We start from the raw sequence: 23,469 nt of genomic DNA on the forward strand, positions 1-23,469 counted from the left end.
ATTTTTAGGATATTATATTAATAGTTAATAAGGGTTAGTTAGTATATAAATATCTTAATAACTTTATAAAGGATAAGAGAGCCTATCTAGCTATACTATCTACTAAGAAAATATAAGGCTAACTTATTAAGCTAATAGGAGAGGTTATAATAAATATAACTATTTAATAGATTTAATAGGTTTAGGAGATCTAGGCTTAGAAGAATACTAAGGCTATTCGAGATACTAGTTAAAAAGTAACCTATATTACTATTAAATAGATTAAATAAGAGTATAAGGAGGAATATAAAGTCTAGAAAAAGTACCCTAAAAATAAGATTCCTAGTATTAATAAGTATCCCCTTTATATAATAACCTTTACTAAATTTCTAGAAAAAACTAATCAGAATAACTATCTTCCTCTTAATAATAACTACCCTCTTTAGGTTCTACCAAAGTAGTATTAGCTATTAGTATTTTTCGACTTAGGAGATAGAAAGGAGGTTCTAATCCCCTAGTTAGCAAAGCTATTATTAGAAGTCAAACTCCTATCCCCTAAGTGCCTTAGGATATAGATTAGTAGTATATCTATAATATTAATTAATAATAGTAATAATAATAGATTTAACTTTATAGATAGTAAAGATAGGTAAGAGGAAGATACTAGGTTACTATCTCCATCTAGGGTTAAAAAAGAGTCTCTATATATAACTATTATTAAAGATATTAGGAAGTTTAAGAAGTAATATACCTATAAGTTAGCAATAGCTATACTAGGGATAGAAGATAATAACTATCGCTAGGAGGCTAAAAGAGAAGCTATTACTATAATTAAGAACGATAGGGATAAGGAGTATAATATAGAAGGAGAGGGAGACAAAAGCAAGTTATATAACTAACTATTTAACTAATTATAACTAGGTAGAATTAGATTTTACTATGTTTTTAAGCTTTTCAAAACCTAGTTTATAATTAGACTATTTATAGCTATTTAAGGCTACTATTACGATGGTAATTAAACTTGATTATACTTTCTGTAAAGACACGAATGTATAGGAAATTTGGTGGCGATGTGTCTAGCCGTATCTAGGCGTCCGGGGGTTTTAGCCCTACCTATCGGGAGATAGGTGGTAGTTCTGAACTAATTAGTTAGTACTAACCACCAGGTAGTGCTCTTGCTCTGAGTAACTACTATCTGAAGCTCGTTGCCCATTGCTAAGAAAGCGGTATCTTCCAACAGGTCCCCGCCCGCGGACCATGCCGGTCGGCCCCACCTGGCTTCTGCAGGTCTAATTCATGACACTCAGCTCTACGGAATAGTTATATCTCATTCGCTATACGGAGTAGTTAACAGGGTCAGGAATGCGCTTGTGGAAGCCAAGTGTGGTACGGACCCCCTCGATTCCTGGTTTTCCTTTTATCTTATTGGACGTGACGGCCCTTATGGGATTGCAACGCCACTCGATAACAGGTACGTACCAGCCATTTTTTCACGCCTTGTTCGACATGCCGGCGGGATGAGCATGAGTCTCAACGTACTGTACATATATCGGGTAATTTAATCAAACCACAGGCTGCCTTAATTTTGGCAGCTCTGAATATTTAAAGGAGAAGATGGTCCCCTAAACCAAGTTCTGCCCTCTCCAAAATTTTCAAGATTCAATCAGACTATCAACTCCCCATCTCACTATTATACCGCACTGCTCCCTCCCATCATGGCCGCTCACACCGTCAAATTCCTCCGCCCCAGCGCCCTCCAACTCGACGCCAACACACCCTGCGTCCTTGAAATCCACATGCCCATGACCCTCCCGCACCGCCTTGACCCGTCTCTGCCCGCGCCTCCGTACCACGCAGGCACTATAACCGCCGAAGACTTCCGCGACGATCACGCTATGCCCCTGCTGCGAGGCCTCATGGCCCAGATTGCCGCCCACATGCTCGGACCCGAGTATGCCGCCGCCACCTTGGCGGCCCAGACAACTGCAAAGGACGATAACATCGTTCTACGGCTCTTGGACACGTGGGATAGCAATGCTGTTACCGACAGAGCCGGCTTCGACTTTGCCGCTGGGTACTGGAGGGACATGCATGGTAAAGAGGGCCATGGTACCATTTATGCGTATGAGGATATGGGTGACCGGATTGAGGTTATTCACGGATTCAAATTCCACCTTGTATGTGGGATCCGAGAGGCCGAGAGGCTACGCGAGATGAATCCGCGCGTTGTCCGGTTTGATGTGGAGGAGGATGATGGCAGTGGGGGGGGTTTGGATTCTGGGAACGAGGTGGTGTTCAAAGTCAGGGAGTATACCGAGGATATCAGAGCACGCTATGTGAACGTTGATGTTGCTATGAGGATGGCTCTCGAGGATTCCCATGCTGGTGCTGCAGAGTAGGTACTTATTACATACCTGGTGGAGTGGACAATGTTGATACAGGGCCAAAGCGGTGGCGGGAGATAACGATGTGCTGTTCAACCGAGTCTTCCAAATGCCAGAGCCTCCCTTGCCAGAGTAAGCTGTCCTTTCCTAGGTTGATAGCGCCCTCTAGCTAGCCGTCAGTCTCCCACGATTCCTATATAATGAGGGTACTGTTCCTCCACCGTTGGCGCCGGGGGAAGAGGAGCCAGGCGACCGCCTGTGGCGCGAATGGCTTCAAAAAACGACGGCCGAAGAGGAGGTTAAACTGGGGCAAGTCGATGATGAACAGGAAGATCTTGAATGGGGAGAGCTTGTGGCTCTGCTTAGAACGAGTTGGCAATAGCTGGTCTGGAAGGGTGGTGCCAAGAGCTCAGTGACCATACTGTACGCCAAGATATTGGCAATCAAGTAGGGTAACTATGAGCTTTTGAATCCAACCTCCGTATGTATTGCCTTTGCTTTGCGCTGCGGGTTCATAACTTTCATCAAGTGGGTAGCTCCCGTAAGAACGAATGATTTTTTTTCTTTCCACGGCCAGCGTGTATCTATTCAACAGAAACAAGTGACATGAGGGTTACGGCCAGCGCTTCCTCTCCAACAAAACCCATCCCACCACGTCTAAGGTACTGGGCCTCCGAATAACGACCGGCCTTGTAAATCAATCACTCCAGAACCACTACCTAACGGCCCGAACGGCCCCTGGAGCTACTCCCGGTGCCAACCCCACTGCCAGATGATGACCCCTGGCCACCAGTGTAGTCGATGAATTGATCCGCATATTCCGCACAGTTTGGGCAGACTGACAGAGAGTTGGAACTTGGGACATCGACGGTGTTGTTCTTGGTCCTGGCGCATCTTCCGCTAACGCAGTTTCCCTTGCTTCGGGCAGTAGTTGCTGACGGGTGCCCACAGCCGTAGACGGTACGGTAGAAGCGGCACATGATGATCGGCTTGGTTTGAGAAAGGGGAGACGAGAAGCTTTTGTAGTGATGTTGTGGATTTGGCAGCTTTCCAAAGAAGCAAGATGATTTGTGTTTGAGTGTTTGATTGTTTGATTGCCCAAGTAGAAGATATTGAGATGATGATGATAAGAATGGAGCAATAAGAGATGGTAAACCCCATGAGCCCTGTGGATTATATACACAACTCGAGCGGAGGTTTTGATACGTATAGCCTCGCCGCCGTCCAGGTTAGGCCCGGTGCCCGAAACGAGCATGCCAGAAGCCCAGCATCGTCATGTCGCCGACTTGGTCGTCCACCGTCGCCCGGCGTCGCCGTTGAACCACTTCCACGATCTAGGTGGCCGGGCAGCCCGGACTCCATCTTGGTCTTGGTAGTTGGGCCACAGCCGACATTGAAACTCAACCGGAGACCCAAGGGCTTGCGACGAAGTGCTATAATAGGTTCCCACGTCGCCACAGCCACAAGGATGGCGTTTGAGATTTGGCCGAGGGGAGGCGGGATCTACGAGCAACAAAACTAATAGCTGGCCGGGCTGGCTTTGAGTTGGGCTCCTTGCCGCAAAGCAGCTTTGAAGTATTCAAATGAGCGAGTTTGTTGGGGCCCAACGGCGTGGGGAAGGGCGGTTTACTGTGAGGCGGCCTCGAGGCGTAAACCGACGAACTATAATTGGGTAGACACGCCGGGACAGGCTTTCACTGGTTGCCGAGCCGTACGTACTGTGTGGATGGCATTCCAACTGTAACGGTCCCAGGAGTATATTGCAGCTAGCTGGTGACAACTCTACAAGTACACTGAACTCGAGAAAAGAAAACAGAGGAAAGGAAACACGAACCAATCCAGCGGTGAGCCTTCTGCTTAACTTGACAGGGGTCCTGTTTGTTTGGCGTGGTTGCCCTATACAACAGGGCAGCCAGGGGGAAGCGTCTCGACCGAGGGTTGACGAAGTCCACAGCGGGCTCAGCCTGTCACATCAACGGTCTGTAAATGCAGGCCGCACCTCTCTTCCGCATGATAACGACACATCGGCGACCCTTAGCCCTGAGCCGGTCTGAAACCTGGTTTGCCGTTCACTCCCCCGCTTGACCGGCACGATCTTGGCACCAACTCGCTAATAAACAACCAACAACCCAAACCAATGACGGTTGGTTCGATGTGCAATTTGTCGAAGGAGGAAGAGCAGCCAAGTTAAGACTTTGTTGCGCCACAGCCAACAGGAACGAACACAGCAAATGTGGCGATCTATCGTCTCTGGAAGAAGGTGGGGGGATATGATGGAAGACAACCATCACACCTCATCCTGTGGACGCGTGCAAAAAGAAAACCCCCAAGTCAGGTAGCTGTGGGGCACAACCGACGCGTTTTGACCTATTGAATAGGCTGAACACACCCAATTTTCCACTTTTAACACTCTTTCGACGGAATCGACTTCAACTTGCAGCAGTATAGTACGCAGTCCTGCAACGATGGCGCGGCCAAAAGGATCCAGCGGTACTAAACAGCTTACCACTGAAGAGCGTCAGCGAGTTCGAGTTCTATATTTCGATGCCAAGCCGAGATCCCGAGCATCACTGGCTATACCAAAGCGCAGATCCGGACTGCCATTCGCGCTCGCGACGCTACTGCTTAGGAGCACTGGCCGACTACGTTCGTTAACACCAGAGGAAGAAGAACAACTTGTCCAATATGTCGTTTCCAGCAAAAAAAACTCGTCGAATGGGCTTCCTTGAGCTTTCAACAATCATCTTCGCCTGGGTGTTTAGCATGTAGGTTATCAAGCACGCCCTTTATCGACTGGGCTTTCGCCGACGAGTTGCCCGGGAGAAGCCACCGATTACCGAACGAACCCGGCAGCTCCGAGAGACCTGAGCTAAATAGCATGAACATTGGACCCCTGAGCAGTGGGCAAAGATCCTTTGGACCGGCGAGACTTGGGTTACTGGTGGCCCGCATAGGAAGCAGTGTGTAACCCGGCGTCAAGGCGAAGAGTGTGTTCCAGCGCTGTTTACAAGTCAAGTCAAGTCTGGGACTTGACTTGACGAATCTGTGCCAGACTTGACTTGAGCGACCCCGGACTTGAGTTGACTTGAAAGACTTGCCAAGGGTTATTCCGAACACAGGATAGATACAAAATGGCCCAGCAAGACTATCACAAGGCCACAACCTTCCCACGTAGTTCCTCCCGCGGCCAATTTCGTACATATTAAAGCTCTGGGAGGGTATTGTTAGAATTGATAGACGAGACCACCAGAGCAGGTAGCACAGAGAGGCCCATACAGGGCACTATCACAACATAGGATAGTGCTAACATAGCAACGTCCCTTGTTTTAGAGGTCCGCTATACTCCTATAATGTAGTTCTCCTAACAACTTAGACATACAGATCAATGTAATCCAACCTATTTAACCCCTTAGTTAATGCCCTATCATATAGCAAGTCTAAGCCTAATCTAGTGCCTTATATTGTTATTTCTAATAGTATATACTTCATTACCCTATCGAGGATAAGCCGCTTAGTCATACCGTCCTGCTTAATCTCGATAAACTGTTGACCCTTTGGCGTTATAATTGTCGGGTCGAACCTAAGCTCCTCTAACAATACGGCAAAGAAGTCGCCGTGTCCGATTCGATTCGCAAGGCTCTGACGATCCGCTCGTGACGGATGTGCCCGAGGCCCAGGCTGTTTCTGACCTTGCCGACATGTTTGCGCAAGTCGATATCAACAGAAGGACGACATCCGCGGCCCCCTCTGGCCAGCAACCTATAGCTGAGGAAGGCGAGGGAGCTTGCAAGCTAGTTTGGGTCCAGACTATGATCAAGAAGGGGACAATATGCTTTCGAGATGCTCAGGGCCACAAGGTCAAGACCAAGCCCGAGGATTGGCAGCAGATTTCTACGGAGGAAGGCTCTTACTTCGTGTTCACGAGCCAGTCAGGGGAGCAGGTCTACACTTGGGAGTTTGAGCCATCCTCTGATGATCAGGCAACAGGGAGCAAGGGTAGCAGTGTAAATCGGTCCGGGAAAGGGAAGGGGAAGGTAGGAAAGGGAGAGGAAACTAGGAGAAAGAAATAATGGGTTTTAATGGTTTAATGCGGCAGATGTCACCTGCTGTGTACCGATGTGAACGCAAGACGTTCAGAATGGGGGTTCACCGATTAACATGTGATTATTTATCTGGGCTTCGGAGGTGTCTTCGAGTCGGTCAATGCTAGCAATGTTTCTCTCCATGAACAACACTAATTACGAGATCCGCGGTATTGCTGAGATTTTCCGTTTGAATAATATCTACCGAAGCATTATTCCAGCCCCCTCCAGTCCTTGAGCCACGGATGGGCCACAGCGTCTGGCAGAGCCAATATTTCCATACCTCGATCCCCACTTACCTCTTCCATGCAATGATCTATCATACGCAGCGTGGATGCCTTCGAAGGTTCCAGCTTAATATCAGCGTCGTCATATGTGAATAGGCGTTTGGCGGGTAATTTGCCCAAGCGGTCGGGAACATCGGCAGCAAACCTGCCAGTGTCACGCCGGAAGCCAAGCTGGACATCTCGGCGGAGCAGCTTGCCACCCTTTATCCACCAAATCCAGTGGACGTACTGTCTCGCATGACCATTCTCCAACCAGGGCCAGAGATCCGGCTCGATAAGTTTCTTCGCGATATGGCCAAACGGGCGCCATGATAAATTGCTAGTTGATTCGTCTTGGAGGCGAAAGTTATAGCGATGCCGAAGCAGGTCGGATCTGGGGACTAGGTCCTCCGGACTTGTATATGAATCGGCCGGTTCTTCGTCCAAGAATGACTGGGGTGATCCGGTCCAAGCAGCCACGGCAGTGTCCGGCGGCGCCATCGAACCGAAACCCCATCGCTCTTCCAGCGTCTCGAGGTATCGAGAAATCCAGCCAACGACGGTGGCGTCGCCCAGAAGGAAGATGCCTAGCCACCATGAGGCGACCCGCGGCCGACGGAAGGCGAATATTTTAGCCAGTCTGTTCAGGTTGCAGGAGTCGAGGCTCGGCTTAATGACGCTAAGGATGGAGCTCAACCAGGGGCTAACAAGGTTGCATTGGACATCCGGTTGCCAAAATATGCTCCAAATGATGGAGCCAACCGATCTCGGGTGCATGCTCAGCGTCATGTAATATCGGAGATCGGCGACATACTGACGGATACGGATGCTAGCGGGTCCAAGTGTGGCGCGATGTATGCTGGGCATTCCGAGTGAAGGGAGGGAGAATCGCGGCTGGAGGTCATTGTCACGATAAAATGGAAGGGCGAGGGCTGCAAAGAACGCAGCCGTAGGAGGGGATACTTCGGACACCTGATCCTTGCGGTCCTGGTCGGGCCCGAGTAGTCCATATAAGGCACAAAGCTCAATGAGAAGCTCTGCAGCCTGGGTGGAATCTGGCGGGAGGTCGTTAGGGGAAAAGCTTGCGGGTCCGTCGGCGGAAATGACAGCAAAAGATGCATCGCCAGAACAGAAGGCAGCCCAGGGCGGGAAACCACCTCCATCTGCCGCCGACCAACCCGGTTTCGGGGAGAGGATGGCGCAGAGCCATCTGACCAGGCTGCGAGACGGAACGGCACTCGGGTCGAGAACGACATCGCAGGACTTGGGCTGGAATTGCTGGGCTGTGAGTGGAAGCAAGGAATGTGCGGAGTATACCAACTTCCTACCCTGGAGTTCCAAAAGGCGGGCAGACAAGATGTATGACCAGCACATGGTCAAGAGCGCGAGCGCTCCTTGACCGGGCCAGGGGGGATGGCCGGACGGCGGAGGCCGTGCCGAAACACGGCATTCCATTGGCTTCGGAAAGGAGAGCAGGAAGCTCTTGCGAATGCCATAGGGGTATTGCAAATTCAAGTCGGTGTTGCGCGCACTACCCTCTGGTTCGGGATCCGGAACATGCCACAGCGGCCGCCCGATCAAACAGCCTCTTCTCGGCAGATTTTCTGGGAGCGCAGGCACATCCTTCAGCATGATGGATGGATCCCCAAAACCGGCCGGGAAGGCTTTAGGATGGAGGGACGCCGCCAGCCTGGCAAAATGCATCCATGTTGCTCGGCCCTCGTGAAAGACCCGAGCAATATCGGCCGACGATGGTATAAGAGGGTCGTCGTTCGCCCCGATCAGTCTGTCGGTGACGGAGGACGATGTTGTTGATTTGGTGGAGGCAGTGGCGCCGTCGTCGGACTGGGCCTCGTCGGCGGCCATTGGCGCACTTTGATGAGTGCTGGGCTTTACGTAGTCGGTTTCAATGACATGCTCCCCCGTGAGTATCCAGTGGAGAATCTGCCTCGTCCGGAGCGCCATCGCTTGGGCTAGCTGTAAGTGCGGGAGCCGGTCTGAGCGGTCGCCAATTCGAGCAGACGAAGGGTACGAGACGCGAGTGTGGGAGGTCAGTCGGACCTGTCAGATCGTTCGTTTATTTATTTATTCTTCCTTCAATACCTGGCAATCTGGGCAAGGGGGTCGCGTCCGGCTTGGCTGTACAAGCATTTCTCCGCGCCTGGGGGAGGCAATGCTGTGAAGTTTCGTAATTCAGCGCGGGTTCTCCAATGGCTCCATGCGAGCCGACGAGGACGCGAATGAAGTGGTGGGTCTGTTGGCCGAGAAACGGGAAGCGCCAAGCTAGCAACCGACGGGGATGCAATTCCAGGCATATGTAGAACTGAGAAAGCCAATTAGCTTTCTGTAGAACTTATCGGTTCTATCTGCGTCACTCTCTCTCTTTTTGTTTATTTTTTGTCATTTTCCTTGGTTGTTAGCTTGGTCGTGATAAGTGATGTAATTGTACTTTTGTGCCTGTGTTCTACTCTTTTTCTCTTGCTACTCCTTTCCCTTTCCTTCTTAATCTATGTGGTCCATACTACAGTAGATGGGCTATCATTTCTTGCAATATGTGGTGCTGATAATTATTCGTGATGCTGTGAAAGGCGGCGAGCCAAACTCGGTTGACAGGTGGCAGTCAGTTGCAACCGTTGACAAATCGACGCTGCCTTGCTGTACGAATTACGGAATACTGATTAGTACTCCGTACTTGGCCCACCCACTTAAATTCTGGCAGCAACCTTTCGCAACAAGGTCAGATCGAGTCGCCCAATAGTGCGATTGGATCTTCTTGATACGATTCTGGTCGGTCGCAAAGGAGAAACAGCGCAGGGAAACAGCAAGCAAGGCACGAGAGGAGAGGACAAGCATGAAGGGCTTCTTCGGCTCCAACCCGGCCCAAGAGGGGGAGGCGGCCAAGTGTCCCGTCGACCACAAAACGCGCGAGCTGTGGTTGCAGCAAGCGCAGCAAGTGCGCGCCGCGAATTCACCAGCAGTTTCGACATCGCCGAACCCGCAGTCGACGGAGAGAGTAGCCGCGCCGCCGGCACCGGAGGCCGCTTCTTCCTGGTCGTCATGGTTCCGGCTCCCTTCCTTCGGCCAACAGCAAAAATCCCAGGACGCTCCGATGATGCAGACATCAACACCACCACCATCACCACCACTACCACGACGGCGCGACGAGTTGCAGCTTGACGAGACGCGCGAGATCTCGAGCATCCCCCGGTCCTCGAACCCGGGCCCCGCCGCGTGCCCCGCCAACCACGAACAAGAGACGGGGGCGTCGACGACGGGCAACTGGGTGTACCCGTCCGAGAAGCAGTTCTTCGAAGCCATGAAGCGCAAGGGCCACCAGGCGGCGGCGGAGGACATGAAGACGGTCGTGCCCATCCACAACGCGGTCAACGAGCGGGCCTGGGCCGAGATCCTCAAGTGGGAGGCGCCGTACGTGCAGCCCGCGGTCAAGGGCGGGTGCGGCGGCCCGAGGCTGCATAGCTTCGCGGGCCTGGGCAGCGCGACCATGAGCCCCCGGGCCAGGATCAACACGCTGCTGGGTTACACGGCGCCGTTCGACCGGCACGACTGGGTCGTGGACCGCTGCGGCACCAAGGTGGAATACGTGATTGACTTTTACGCGGGGCGGAATGACGGGGCCGGCAAAGGGAAGCTCAACTTCTACCTGGATGTCAGGCCGAAGCTCAATACGTGGGAGGGCATCAAGATGCGAGCCCTGCGGGCTGTTGGACTATCATGACGAGGTTGGCTTAGGGAGGAAAATTCGGTAGAAATACCGATGGGTCGCCGGGGTGTACGGATACTGTTTGATGGCATATATGTATGTACAATACCACTCAACCTGTTGTCCGTTTTTTTCTGTATACAAGTGGGTGATGGCGTTAGGAGGGGAGCAGGCAAGGGGGTTCAATAAAATAGAGAGGGCTTGGGACACTCAAGGCGAGCAGCATGGAAGCATCGAGCATCGACCATCGAGTGTTGAGTCGTCGCCGAACAAAGGCGGACGCATATTAGGTTACACCTATCACTCCCCTTCTTCTTGGTATCACAAAGAAAAATAAAGTATATACAAACAAAGTGCCGCAATCACATCCTCAAGGAAAACATAACACTTCATCCGTGGCCCGATAAACCTAACAATAGACACCTGCGATTAGCAGGGAAAGCTCTTCTTCAAAAACCACACACATTTGCTCCTGTATCATTAGCGTCGTCTAATCATGCTTAGCCTCTAAAAGGCCGTTGTGGCGTATTGGGTCTTTCTCGGACAGATGGAGTCCTGGCGATTGCGTCATTAGCTTGGTTTACACCAATCCTTGTTACTGATACAGCCGTAGGTTCGGGGTTTCAGGGCCGAAATGGAGGAGGACCTTTTTTTTTTTTTTTGGGGGGGGGGGGGGGGGGGAGGGGCTTGCCTTTCCTTCCATCGCCCACTCGCACCCTGACTGGTAGTCTCGTCTCCAAGGCGTTCACCTCGAGATCCCAACCGGCAGCGGTCATGGCTGCGAATATGGTCTGCTTCTGCTCATCCGACACGTAACCCAGGGGCATCTCGTTCTCGTAGTGGCTATGCAGGCCATCCTTAAGCGCCGAATCGAAGTGGTATGCGTGGTTGACGGCGTCGAACCAGGCCGAGAGCGGGTGCTTCGTCCCCTCCTTCAGAGCGATCCGGATGTAGAAATGACCGCCGCGATGCCATATCCCCATGAAGTACGTGCTCGTCTCGAAGTCGTACCGGTGGTAGCCCCTCGGATTCCAGGACATGAGGTCTCCGTAGGTTCCGAAATCGCAGAAGCCGGTGTAGTCGTTGCTCTTGCTGGACATGTTGCCCCTCCCGTTGCCCAGGATGCTCTCCCTCTGGGCCACCTGCTCCGGCGTGAGCACCACCCCGTGGTCCAGCCACTCGCGGAAGACGATGGTGGCGCGCTGGCGGTTTAGCGAGCGCATCTTGACGGAGCGCACGGCGCGATAGTTCATGGTGAGGTGGACGCCGGCCAGGATCACCATCAGCATCCAGACGACCTGCTTGTCCTCGACCATCCGGACCACCAGAGAGCCGACCAGCATGCCCAGCAGGCTGACGACCGTCTCCTGGGATGCCTCCTTGGCATTGAGCTCGGCCAGGTTTCCCGTCAGGGCGAAGTGGGCCGACAGGCTGGCCTTGCTGGCGTTGGCGGCGACGCCGCACAGCGAGCGGAGCACGCCGGCCGAGACGATGACGCCGAGCTTGGGCAGGTACGGCAGGGCCGGGGTGAGCAGGTCGAGGAACTGGGCGCTGTCGTTGAAGATGTCGGCCAGGAAGCGGTAGAACTTGCACTCGGGCTCGATGGCCTGGCCCATGCGGTGGGCGAAGAGGATGGTGGCGATGCGCGAGATGGTGTCGCCCGTGATCTTGAGGATCAGCGCGCCCGTGGGCGAGGACGACGAGTCGCCCACGCCGAGGCCCTCGAGCACGGCCCGGTTGGCGAGCAGCGACGTGATGGACGAGGCAAATGCCTGCAGCGAATCGAAGGTCTGGTAGGCGAGGTAGTCGCCCGTCACGGTGTGCGGGTATCCGGCTGGGAGGAAGGCGTAGAGGATTGCCTTGAGGAGGGGCACTTCGGTTTTCTCCTGCGCGCCCGAGAGCGAATCGTCAGCGGGGCGTGCGCGCGATCGAATGAGCGTTTCAAAAATGCCATTGTTGTTGCCGTCAGGGAAACAGGGAGGTCGGGTTGGCCTTGTCGACCATGCCGAGGCCCGGCGGCTTTTGTGGGAGATGGAAGTTTCGCACTCACGGACTTGAGCTTCTCCTTCTCCCCACTGTCGGTGTACGTGCAGAGCACCTCGCCCGCCGAGTCAATGTCGTAGAAGCTCCGGCTCATGGCGGCGGTTGTCGCATTCTCTCGTCTTTCAAGAAGAAGAAGAAAAAATAAAAGGAGACAGAAAAAAATAAAAAGAAGGAACAATAAATGCTGGGAGGGATGGAAAAGGTTGAAGCGGGCGAGCAAGTTCGGGTCTTGGGGTTGGTGGCTTCTTCAGGCAATGAGTGACGGGCCGAGACCTTCCCATAGGTTTGGCCGGTTAGCAGTTCCCGTCACTTGCAGCAGGGCCAAGCAGCAGGTGCGGCGGTGCCCAGAACTGGAGCTTTGGCGCGTGCAGTTCGCGTGCCTGAGGGGGCATCCCGTCAGCGACTGATTCCCCTGAAGCTCGGGTTTCTGACGTAACGTTGGGGCTTATCGACCATTATCAGGTTCTGGCCCGAGGCCCATCCGGGGGCTGCCAAGCCTGGGGGATCAACCCTGCCGACGCTATTACTCCGCACTGAGACTTTTCGGACACTGGTACGTAATTCAAAACGGCCGAAACGAGGAATACGGCGATCTCTTCAAAGACGAACAACGAACATCTCAGCATCTTCATCAAGGGAAAAAAAAAGCAAATGATCGCTCAGCAAATAGATTCGACAGTCTAGGAGTGATCGCCAAGGATTTGCCCTAGCAGCGCGGCGAACAGACGACCTACACAGATCCCGGTAAAAAGGAGGCCGAGATCATCGGATCCGACTACCATCCTCGGCGATCAGATGCTCGTCGGTCTTGGTGGGGCCTTCCCCGACACCCGTCATGATCACCCGGCTCACACCGCTCTTCAGGATACCAGCAACGCCTTCGTCCAATGACAGGCTCGGCTTCAGCTCCTTGACCACCGCGTCCTTCCAGCCGCTAATGTCGCCCCCGAGGACGTGGTAGAGAGTGCCGACCACGGCCTCGGTGTCCTTTTCCAGGTAGTAGATGACGGCGTTGGGCCCGGCATCGAAGGTGTACGCGGCCACCGTCCTCCCGGCGGCGGCGTTGATCTGCTCCACCGCCCGGATGGCGGCCCGCGAGACGTCGTTCATGTAGAAGATCGGGGGGTAGGTATCGGCGCAGGTGGCGTGGAACGAGTTGGAGTCGCGCATGGTGACCTCGGCGAACGAGGCAAAGTCGCGTTCCCGGATGGCCTTCTCCATAGCCGCCATGTTCTGGGGCACCACCTTGGCGATGCGCTCGCGGAAGAGGCCCGAGGTGGCGACGGTCTGCTGCATGCCCGAGGTCGAACTGACGCCCTTCTTGGCGGCCGAGACGACGAGGATGAGGGCGCGCATGTCGGGCCAGTGCGACGCCTCGGCGACCTGTTCGGCGGCCGAATCGCTGCCGTCGGCCGCCTCGCCCATGCGCCAGGCCACGTAGCCGCCAAAGAGGCTGCGGCAGGCCGACCCGGAGCCCTGGCGGGCGATCAGGCTCAGCTCGGACGGCGAGGCGGGCAGCTCGTACAGGTCGGCGATGGCGCGCACCAGGGCGGCAAAGCCGGCGGCCGACGACGCCAGGCCGGCGGCGGTCGGGAAGTTGTTCTCGGACACGAGGCGGAGCGGCATGGTCGAGAGCTTGGGCAGGGATGGGTCGGCGGCTTCGAGGGCGGCCCGGCGGGCGCGCAGCTCGCGGAAGCAGGCCTGCGTGCGGGCGCCCGATACATCGGACGGCTGGCCATTGAGGACCAGCGAGTCGCCTTCTTCGGCCGGGTACGAGGCGGAGCACGATGCCGTGGTCAGAGTGCGGAGGTCGGCCTGCGACAGCGTCACCGAGAGCGAGCTATTAGTGGGCAGATTGAGCTTGGGATCGCGCTTGCCCCAGTATCTGCGGTCGGGTGGTTGTGGTTAGCGGTTGGCTTAGCGGTCAGCGATAGCGACCTTCTCCCCATCGAGTCGCGGGTGGCCCCGATGCCAAAAATGAAGAGGAAGCCCAGACCCAGAAAAAAAAAAAAAAAAGGGGGGGAGGAGGGGGAGGGGGGGGCGGCGCTCTGACGTACTTGACCACGGCGATGTTGACTGGCGCCGTCGTGGTGGCGCGGTATATCCTCCTCTCTGCCATGGCTGCGGAAAAGAAACAGAGGCGCTCTGGGTTTGTCGAGTGCAAGGCGTTGACGGAGCTGAGCACTGGAGCGGACGAGGCGGTCAACAGCCCAACGCTCCCTACCTTTAGGTTCGGGTTTCCTCCTTAATGCCCCATTTTGGCGGGGTAACTGAAAGCTTGCTGCCAAGAGTCGGCTGAAAACAGCTAGCGCGGGGCAGATCTGCAGGGCCAATTGAGCCTCCCGTCCCGCCCCTAACGCACAGTAACACGGGAGGTACCTTAACCTGGACTTGATTCAGCATCTTGCGACTAATGTATCCATATTGTCCCGCGCTGCTCTGTCATAGGCCCTGTGATTAAAACCTCAAGGTAAAAATCCCCGCCTCGTCTCCACCTTTTCCTGTCGCAAGGTAAGTTGCTTCCTTCCCTTCGCAAGCAAGCCCTGTTGCCGTTCTGGGCCAATGGCTTGTTTCCGTCTCTCTGTTCTGTTAGCAACCTGTTATCGCTTCTTACAGTCTGCTCAAAACCATAAGCCAACTCTGACCAATGACACACACTCATCCAGGCCCGTTTCTATCCCCTTCCACGTCAAAAAGGCTTCCTTTCCTGGTCCTTTCTCTTCTGCGCAAACGAGGTTGGTCCGCGCTTCTGGGCAGAAGATTCCTGCCTTCCGTTGTTCCCCGTTTCGAGGCCCATCTTCGATCCGTTCCTCGGGTCAACAACATGCTTCGCAGCTCCTAGAGATCCGGGCCGTTCTGTAACATGTACCACACCTCCAATGGTAGAGGGCGTTTCGTTGCTCTTTGATCTCGGCACACTCTGTAGGAGGCAACAGAGCTCCGGAGCCCGGCGCGAGGACCGCAATCCTATGGTGCTGGCCTGCCAAGGCGTCAACTGATACCGCGGTATAAAGGTCAGCCACCCTACTGATCTTTCTTCTCCGAAGCATCTTGGAGCCCCTTCGGCGCGGTCTGATCAACACAGCGAGGTCTCCGCTTCCCGACTCCGTGACCATGGACCGCAATACGGAAGCTAACGGACATCAAGGGCGTGTGGCTCAGTTGGTAGAGCGTTCGCTTAGCATACCATATCCTAGTGTATGCGAAAGGTCCTGGGTTCGATTCCCAGCTCGTCCAAAGCTGACCTTGAAGATCATGGAGTGATCCGTGAGATTTTCGTTTTGGTGGAGAGTCACTTCTTTTTGGCAGTGGGTACCTCTCCACCTTTGTGAGCATGTTAGTCCCAGTCGGGAAGAACCAAACCAAACCTCTACTTAGGCCAGACTATTGTGAATCATGAACGACGCTCGTTGGAAGATAGCTCAGGGGCTCTCCTGAAGTTGACCGGATTAAGAGTGAACCAATTGGTTGTCTCAAAGTGGACGACAGCCAAGAGAGAGCAGGATAGATCACCCGGAGCTTGAATGAGCTTAGAAAGTTCAAGCACGCGCTTGGAAAAAAGCGAGAAATTGATAATGTGATGTTTCGGTGAGGACGTTTTTCAGAGCCCCTACGCTGGATGTACATTTATATTGAGATCCAGCCTAGGTGGTAGTCAATAACGAGGGCACGTCTAGCAAAGGAGCAAGTAATTAACACTACAATGAGAGTCCTCGAACTCCAGGAATTGAATCTGGGTGCGTGATTGAATGCGGCAGACCAACCGATAATAAGACTCACAGGTTAATAGATGATCGAGGGTAGGGATGGAGGAATTAGTTAGTTGCTAGATAGACTTCTCGAGAGGATTGCTTCATTTAATAAGATGGAAGTTCGTTCAGCCCTGCTGGAGTCAAGTTGGTAATTACTCCCTTTCTTTATCAATTTTTATCCACTTCCATACGACGGGTTGGCCTAGTCCTCCACCTATTCGGTACCTATGGAAAAGCAGATCAATATGAACGAGGGACGAGACCGAGGAAGCTTTCACAACACAAGGTGATTATGTGCTTGACACGAAGTATTTAAAAGAGCGCACGTGTACTGTATTGTTTCGCTCTTTCCTGAAACGGTGTTCTGTGGAAGTATGTGGCTTCCTTCTTGGGCTCACGGAGCATGGGGGTTCGGAATGTCTGGCAGCCATGTGACGCTATGATCACCCAAAGCATCCGGTGTATGTACGGAAATGAAGTGGTCACTGGACTGGAGAAAAGAAAAAAAAGAAAAATTATTCCGAGATTCGGCTGTCTCTAAGCAGATCACTGTGTGATGTCCCCCGGTCTATCTGTTGCATTGACAAGGGATCTGGGTGAGAGTTAGTCTTCCTGCTTCTTCTCTCCCTTTAGCATCCAACGGGGGTTCCTTGATGGATCAGCAGGTCGGACAGCTCGCGTGTTTAAATAATTACCATCCGAATTGCATACCGCCGAGACCGAAAAAGGCACCGAAACTCCAAAGACAGTTACGAAGCATTCCACACAAGAGGTGGGCCATGTTAGCTCGAGCCTGTAGCACAGATTTAACATCACACTTTGGAATGTACGAATCAGCGCAAGCCGTAGGTATGTGTGTGCACATTGTATTGACATATGTACTCCGCACGAACCTATATACACCGGGGATCGGTCTGCGGTGGCTGGGACCTTGGCGGGAGGATGAGAGGACCTGCGTTGTTCTCGAAGCGAGCAGTGCAGTGGATGAACGGCATTTCGGGCAGAGTACTAGATACCAGTCCGGTAGGGTCGACTAGGAGAATCCTCTGGCAGAGGTAAGCTCCAAGTTGGAATGTTTGCTTTCCGCTGCCGCTGTGTTTGAATCGGACCACGGGATGCATCGGGTTATCGGCAACCGTTGTGCCACGGACGCGTGGGATGAGCTGCAGGATGACGGGAACGTGATAGGGAGGGAAGAGGACACCGGGAGTGGTCTCTGTCACTACGGAGTACCAGCAGAAAGGATTTCGCACACATCATGGAAGTTCCCTCTCCGTCCGTAGCTATATCTGAACGATGCGATACCTATGTGCTGCGTAGCCCGCACTCGAGGAATGTCGAAAGCAAAAGCGACGCCGCAATTGCCCGCCAGCAATTGCACCTTAAGTATGGGTATTCTGACAAGGAACAAGGCCCGAGATCTGTTGGCCGCTTGACGTGGGTTTCCAACGGGTTCGACAGCCCCGCAGAGGTGCAGAGGTGCAGAGGTGACGAGATACGGCATCCGGAATAGATGGATGGAAATGGTGCGGGTCAGTACTCGGGACAAGAATTGGGAGGGGTTCCATTATTGCGCAACCTTGCTGAGGCCAGTCAGGTGCCGGTAGTTGGAATAATAGAGTACCTACAGTAATTACACGTATGTATGTACGGATAGACTAGCGGATCTATTGATTGATGAGACAAGCAAGAGCGCAGGTGATCAAGTACGAGAAGAGCGGAAGCGTTGGAAGCAGTCCAGCCACTGGGAGCTCTCCGCGCTGCGGGGGTGGGATGCTCGGCGTGGGCCGCTCAAGGGGCGTGACTAGTGGCGAGTGGGGGGGAGGGCTGGTTGCGCATGCCTTCCTGGGTGCCGGCTCCCTGGGGCTTTCCGGGCGCTGCTTGTTTGAGCGGCTTGGCGGCGCCCGTTAGTCGCTGGAGCGCCTGCTCTCCGCCCCTTGGCCGACTTGGCCGACGTACAGTACCCACCCCAGTCCGCCCATTGCCAGAACGCAATGCCCACAGACCAGGGCGTCATCCGTCCCAGCACCAGGCTCCGGGTCCGTCCACCTGTCGTCCAATCCGGGCAACCCGGGTGGGATGTGGCGGGCAGGCGGCGGTCGGCGATCGGACGCCCAGCGGCGCCAGCAGCGGCAGGGGTTTCTGATTAAAACCACCCCGGTTCGTCTCTCCGGCTTCTGGAACCCCGTTTGGTTTCCTTCCTCCTTCCCCTCTTATCGTTTCCCTTTTTTCTTTTCCTTCTTCTTTCCTGACTTGATTTGTCCCCTGCGTCAACCTCGCTGGGATTACAACGGCGACGTTACTTTGAATCGTGAAGATATTGAATGGGGACAGAGAACGAGCTGGACGTCGAGGGGCAGACGGAGCCTCCTATATGTGGCCTCAAGAATTCCGTAACCTGCACTGCATCTCCCACTCTGGCCGGGACCGTTAGATCAGACGGCGATGCCACTGATGCCGATGCCGATGCCGATGCCACTGTTGACCGCGGCTCCATCACCAGCACCGTTGACACGGCGCGCGTCTTGATCCCCGAGTGTGCCCACACCCTCACTGTGCCTGACGTTTGCGTGTTGCTCGAGACAAACATTGAGTGAGCCTCTTCGTTGCCCCTTCTTCCTCCTCTTTTTTTTTTTTTCTCCCTTCCCTTCGCTGCCTTTGATATGCGGGACCCCCCCCAGCTCACGCTCGCAGCAATGGAATCGACGGCTCCGAGGCGGCTCGTCGCCTACAGCACCATGGCCCTAACAAGGTTGAGGGAGCTAAAGGGCTATCTGTGTGGACGATTCTCTTGAGGCAGGTCTCTAACAGCCTGACTCTCGTAAGCGCCTCCCCCTCCCCCACAACCCCCCTCCCCTTTTTTTCTTTGTCTCTGTGGCTGCCGCGCGGGGAAGGAATGGAGAAAAGACATGTCTTACTAACTTAAGTCTCTGCACAGGTCCTCGTCATCACCATGGTCCTCTCCTTCGCGATTGCGGACCACATTGAAGGCGGCGTCATTGCCGCCGTCATTCTGCTCAACGTCGTGGTTGGGTGAGAACAAACCCACCCCTTTCCCTCCCCCCTTTTTCTTTTCCTCATTCTCTCCGCTTTCCCCCCTCCCCCCCTCCCCCTCTCTCTTTTGCGGCGCCCAGGCCAGTCCTTCTCATTGTTTGGTCAGGTTCATCCAGGACTTCCGCGCCGAGCAGACCATCCAGGCGCTCTATGCGCTGTCTGCCCCGACGTGCAAGGTGATCCGCGGCGGCCAGGCGGATACCATCAAGGCCGAGGCCCTGGTACCGGGCGACCTGGTCAGGCTCGGGGTGGGTGACATTGTCCCCGCCGACCTCCGGCTCGTCCACAGCATCAACCTGTCCACCGACGAGGCCCTGCTCACCGGCGAATCGGTGCCCGTGAGCAAGCATGCCGAGATGGTCCTCAAGGACCGCGACGTGCCCCTGGGCGACCGCATCAACATGGCGTACTCGGGCAGCACCGTCTCGCGCGGCCGCGCCACCGGCGTCGTCGTCGCCACCGGTATGGCCACCGAGGTCGGCAAGATCGCCGCCCTCCTCAAGAGGAACCCCCAGAGCGACGGGCAACAGCGTCTGAGCGTCGCCGGCAGGGCCTGGGCCAGATTCTGGAGCGGCCTCCGCGTCCTGCTCGGCCTCGACGGCACTCCGATGCAGGTCGCCCTGAGCAAGTTTGCGCTCCTGCTCTTCGCCCTGGCCATCGCCCTGGCCATCATCGTCTTCTCGGTCAGCCGGTGGCGCGTCACGAGCGAGGTGCTCATCTACGGCATCTGCGTGGCCGTCGCCGTCATCCCCGAGTCGCTCATCGCCGTCCTCACCATCGCCACCGCGCTCGGCACCCGCGCCATGGCCAAGGGCAACGTCGTCATCCGCAAGCTCGCCGCCCTCGAGGCCGTCGGCGGCGTGACCAACATCTGCTCCGACAAGACCGGCACGCTCACCCAGGGCCGCATGGTCGCCAAGCGCGTCTGGCTCGAGGACGGCACCGAGGTGTCGGTCCGCGACACCACCCACCCCTTCGACCCCACCAGCGGAAACGTGCGCGTGGGGGAAGACGAGTACAGCCCCGTCCTGTCCCCGTCCGCCGAGAAGAAGGCGGCCCGGCTGAGGGCCTTGCTCGAGACGGTCGCCCTGTGCAACAACTCGAGCGTCACCACCACCCAGGCTGCCGCTCCCGCCGCCCCCGGTGGTGGTGCTGGTGCCTACGCCGCCGTCGGCGAGCCCACCGAGATCGCCCTCCAGGTCCTGGCCATGCGGTTCGGTATGGGTAAGCCCGAGCTGGTGCGCTCGGACAGCGGGGGTGGCGGCCGCCAGCTCCTGGCCGAGTTTCCCTTCGACTCGTCGTGCAAGCGGATGACGGTAGTCTACGCCGACGAGGCCGGCGACGGCGGCGCCTCAGCCTACACCAAGGGCGCCCTCGAGGCCCTGCTTCCCCTGATGGACCTCTCGGACGAGCGGAAGACGGCGGTCGTGGCCAAGGCCGAGTCGCTGGCCGCCGAGGGCCTCCGCGTCCTCTGCGTTGCCAAGCGGTCCGTCGACCCGGGCCTCTTCGCGTCGACGACGACCAACCCGCCGAGCCCTCTGACTGGTGTCGACGACGACGCCGAGAAGGCGGTCGTACAGGAGGGAGGGGCGCGGGCGCTGCCGGCAGGTCACGACACCAGCACGGAAGACCTGCGCTCGGCCGTCGAGAAGGACCTCACCTTCCTCGGCCTGGTGGGCCTCTACGATCCCCCGCGCGTCGAGTCGGCCGCGGCCGTGCAGCGGTGCCAGCGTGCCGGCATCACTGTCCACATGCTGACGGGCGACCACGTCAAGACGGCGACGGCGATCGCGTACGAGATTGGCATCCTGAGCCGAGCAGCCAACCACCACGGCAGCAACGACTACGACTACGACGACGACGACAACAATAACAACAACAACGACGACAACAACAACGACGACAACAACAACGACGACAACAACAACGACGACAACAACGACGACAACAACAACAACAACAACAACAACAACAACAACAACAGGGACACCACCATCATGGTGGCCAGCGCCTTCGACGGCCTTAGCGACGCCCAGATCGACCAGATGGAGCGTCTGCCCCTGGTCCTGGCGCGCTGCAGCCCGGCGACCAAGGTCCGCATGGTGGAAGCCATGCACCGGAGGGGGGCCTTCTGCGTCATGACCGGAGACGGCGTGAACGACTCGCCCGCCCTCAAGAAGTCGGACGTCGGCATCGCCATGGGCCTTAACGGGAGCGACGTGGCCAAGGAGGCCGCCGACATGGTCCTGACCGACGACAACTTTGCCTCCATCGTCACCGCCATCGAGGAGGGGAGGCGCCTGTTTGACAATATCCAAAAGGTAATGCCCCTACTGCTAGCAACTGCTATACCAACCAACCCAAACGGAGAGGCTAACCATGCGCACATTTCCCTCTCGTCTGTGTGTCCCCATGACAACAGTTCCTGCTCCATCTCCTCGTCTCCAACATTGCCCAGGTCTTCCTCCTCCTCATCGGCCTGGCCTTCAAGGACGAGGACGGCGTCTCCGTCTTCCCGCTCTCGCCGCTCGAGATCCTCTGGGCCAACCTCGTCACCTCGTCCTTCCTCGCCCTCGGGCTCGGCATCGAGGAGGCCCAGCCCGACATCATGCAGCGCCCGCCCCACGACCTCTCGGTCGGCGTCTTCACGCGCGAGCTCATAACCGACAAGTTCGTCTACGGCACCGCCATGGGCGGCCTCTGCCTCGCCGCCTTCGCCTCGGTCGCCTACGGCGGCGGGCCCCCCGGCAGCCGAGGGGAAGGGGGCGCGGGAAGCGCCCTGGGCCGCGACTGCAACGAGGCCTACTCGGACGTCTGCCGCGTCGCCTTCCGCGCCCGCGCCACCACCTTCGCCACCCTGACCCTCCTCCTGCTGGTGACGGCCTGGGAGGCCAAGCACTTTACCCGCTCGCTCTTCGCCATGTACCCGAAGGAGGAGGAGGAGGAGGAGGAGTACAACAACAACGGGCGGCATGGGCGGCGGCGGCGCCTCTCGGGCGCGGGCCCCGCCTCGGTCCTGCGGACCGTCTGGCGCAACAAGTTCTTGTTCGGCGCCGTCACCGCCGGCTTCGTCATCGCCTTCCCCGTCATCTACCTGCCCGCCGTCAACCGCATCGTCTTCAAGCACGACGCCATCACCTGGGAGTGGGGCGTCGTCGCCGCCTGCGTCGTCGTCTACACGGCAATCGTCGAGTCTTGGAAGGCCGTCAAGAGGCGCTTCCGCCTGGGAACCGCCGCCGCCGCGGCTTCTTCCCCGGCGTCGCGCACGGTGGGCGAAGTCTAAGGTAATTATCCTCCACTTCGCAAGGCATAATTAGGTACCTGCCTGCAGGTACCTTACATGCCAAAGCCTTCCACACACGACAGCTTTTAATTAAGTGGTAGAACGATGGGGAAAACAAACTGGCGAGAACAAGAAAAGAGAGATGGAAAAAAAAAGGGGACCAAAAAAGGCAAAGATAGCACAAGATTGATGATCTGGTCGCTCGTTTAATTATCGGTCGTGGCGGTGACTCTCGTAGGGGCGATGGTCAAGGTATGGTTGCTCACTAGGTACATGTACCTACCTAGGTACCTTCACCATCTTGTGAGGGACATTGCTCTGTTTTTGGCTTCGCGGTGTGCTTGATTCAGGCACTCCTTCAGACTGATCTTCCGATTTCCGTTCTCACGCTCCTTTTAACATATTATTATCATGGTCTTACTTCAGGATAGCTAGTGCGTACTAGTATGCTACAATGTTTTGTTTTAAAGCTCGGGGTTTGTTTCCCTCTGGAGCCCATTGAAACCGTAGTGTAAAGAGACCTGGTACAGTACGGCCATTCCAAAGACAGGCCAACTATTGCTTTCCCAGTGGGGAGGGATCCTTTGGAATCATCAATGCCCCGGATTCGGCAAGCGAGAATCAATTAAGGTACGGAGTAGTGGTGGTGGTAGATGGTTTTTCGTCTATTGGCTGCCCTCTAAGCGGGTCTTAGACGTGCCTACGACGACGGCAAGGCATAGGTATATTTTTGGTGACCAGGGAAAACCGTAGCGATGCTTTAGGCAAGGCTTAGACGAAAACCCAGTCGTTAGGTAGTTAATTCATTTCCATCCTCCGATTAGGACTACTCCCTAACCAGCCCATTTCCTCCACACCCCTACCCCATCTTTGCCTCTACAGTTGCCTAGAAACCCTAACCTTAG

The 23,469-nt window shown here is 55.5% G+C and overlaps 6 protein-coding genes and 1 non-coding gene across 7 annotated transcripts; 4 read left to right on the top strand and 3 right to left on the bottom strand.

Moving 5' to 3' along the window:
• Window positions 1–1,551: 1,551 nt before the first annotated feature.
• P884DRAFT_259510 (uncharacterized protein) lies at window positions 1,552–2,607 on the top strand. The gene has a single exon (XM_069441352.1). The coding sequence runs from the start codon at window positions 1,695–1,697 to the stop codon at window positions 2,376–2,378; it is 684 nt and encodes a 227-aa protein (XP_069297483.1). The 5' UTR covers window positions 1,552–1,694; the 3' UTR covers window positions 2,379–2,607.
• A 3,954-nt stretch (window positions 2,608–6,561) lies between these two features.
• Window positions 6,562–8,860, bottom strand: P884DRAFT_259511 (uncharacterized protein). Its single transcript, XM_069441353.1, has one exon. It carries the CDS (start codon window positions 8,674–8,676, stop codon window positions 6,658–6,660), a length of 2,019 nt encoding a protein of 672 aa, XP_069297484.1. The 5' UTR covers window positions 8,677–8,860; the 3' UTR covers window positions 6,562–6,657.
• Window positions 8,861–9,170: 310 nt separating this feature from the next.
• On the top strand, window positions 9,171–10,726 carry P884DRAFT_259512 (cytochrome c/c1 heme-lyase). The gene has a single exon (XM_069441354.1). The coding sequence runs from the start codon at window positions 9,563–9,565 to the stop codon at window positions 10,445–10,447; it is 885 nt and encodes a 294-aa protein (XP_069297485.1). The 5' UTR covers window positions 9,171–9,562; the 3' UTR covers window positions 10,448–10,726.
• P884DRAFT_243239 (vitamin B6 photo-protection and homoeostasis-domain-containing protein) lies at window positions 10,727–12,862 on the bottom strand. Its single transcript, XM_069440309.1, has 3 exons — window positions 12,483–12,862; window positions 11,124–12,318; window positions 10,727–10,987 (listed from the first exon to the last, which is right to left on the bottom strand). Exons 1-3 carry the CDS (start codon window positions 12,567–12,569, stop codon window positions 10,923–10,925), a joined length of 1,347 nt encoding a protein of 448 aa, XP_069297486.1. The 5' UTR covers window positions 12,570–12,862; the 3' UTR covers window positions 10,727–10,922.
• Window positions 12,863–13,050: 188 nt separating this feature from the next.
• P884DRAFT_243243 (diphosphomevalonate decarboxylase) lies at window positions 13,051–14,680 on the bottom strand. Its single transcript, XM_069440310.1, has 2 exons — window positions 14,533–14,680; window positions 13,051–14,360 (listed from the first exon to the last, which is right to left on the bottom strand). Exons 1-2 carry the CDS (start codon window positions 14,592–14,594, stop codon window positions 13,238–13,240), a joined length of 1,185 nt encoding a protein of 394 aa, XP_069297487.1. The 5' UTR covers window positions 14,595–14,680; the 3' UTR covers window positions 13,051–13,237.
• A 942-nt stretch (window positions 14,681–15,622) lies between these two features.
• P884DRAFT_t83 lies at window positions 15,623–15,712 on the top strand. Its single transcript has one exon. It is a non-coding gene; the product is annotated as a tRNA-Ala (tRNA).
• A 2,839-nt stretch (window positions 15,713–18,551) lies between these two features.
• P884DRAFT_269696 (uncharacterized protein) lies at window positions 18,552–22,564 on the top strand (the record flags this gene model as incomplete). The annotated part of the gene is made up of 5 exons (XM_069442287.1): window positions 18,552–18,820; window positions 18,922–19,048; window positions 19,166–19,260; window positions 19,388–21,602; window positions 21,704–22,564. 5 exons carry the CDS (start codon window positions 18,552–18,554, stop codon window positions 22,562–22,564), a joined length of 3,567 nt encoding a protein of 1,188 aa, XP_069297488.1.
• Between the last annotated feature and the right edge of the window lie 905 nt (window positions 22,565–23,469).

Source organism: Thermothelomyces heterothallicus (genome assembly GCF_042370625.1).
Source record: "Thermothelomyces heterothallicus CBS 202.75 unplaced genomic scaffold P884_scaffold_11, whole genome shotgun sequence".
NCBI lineage: Eukaryota > Fungi > Ascomycota > Sordariomycetes > Sordariales > Chaetomiaceae > Thermothelomyces > Thermothelomyces heterothallicus.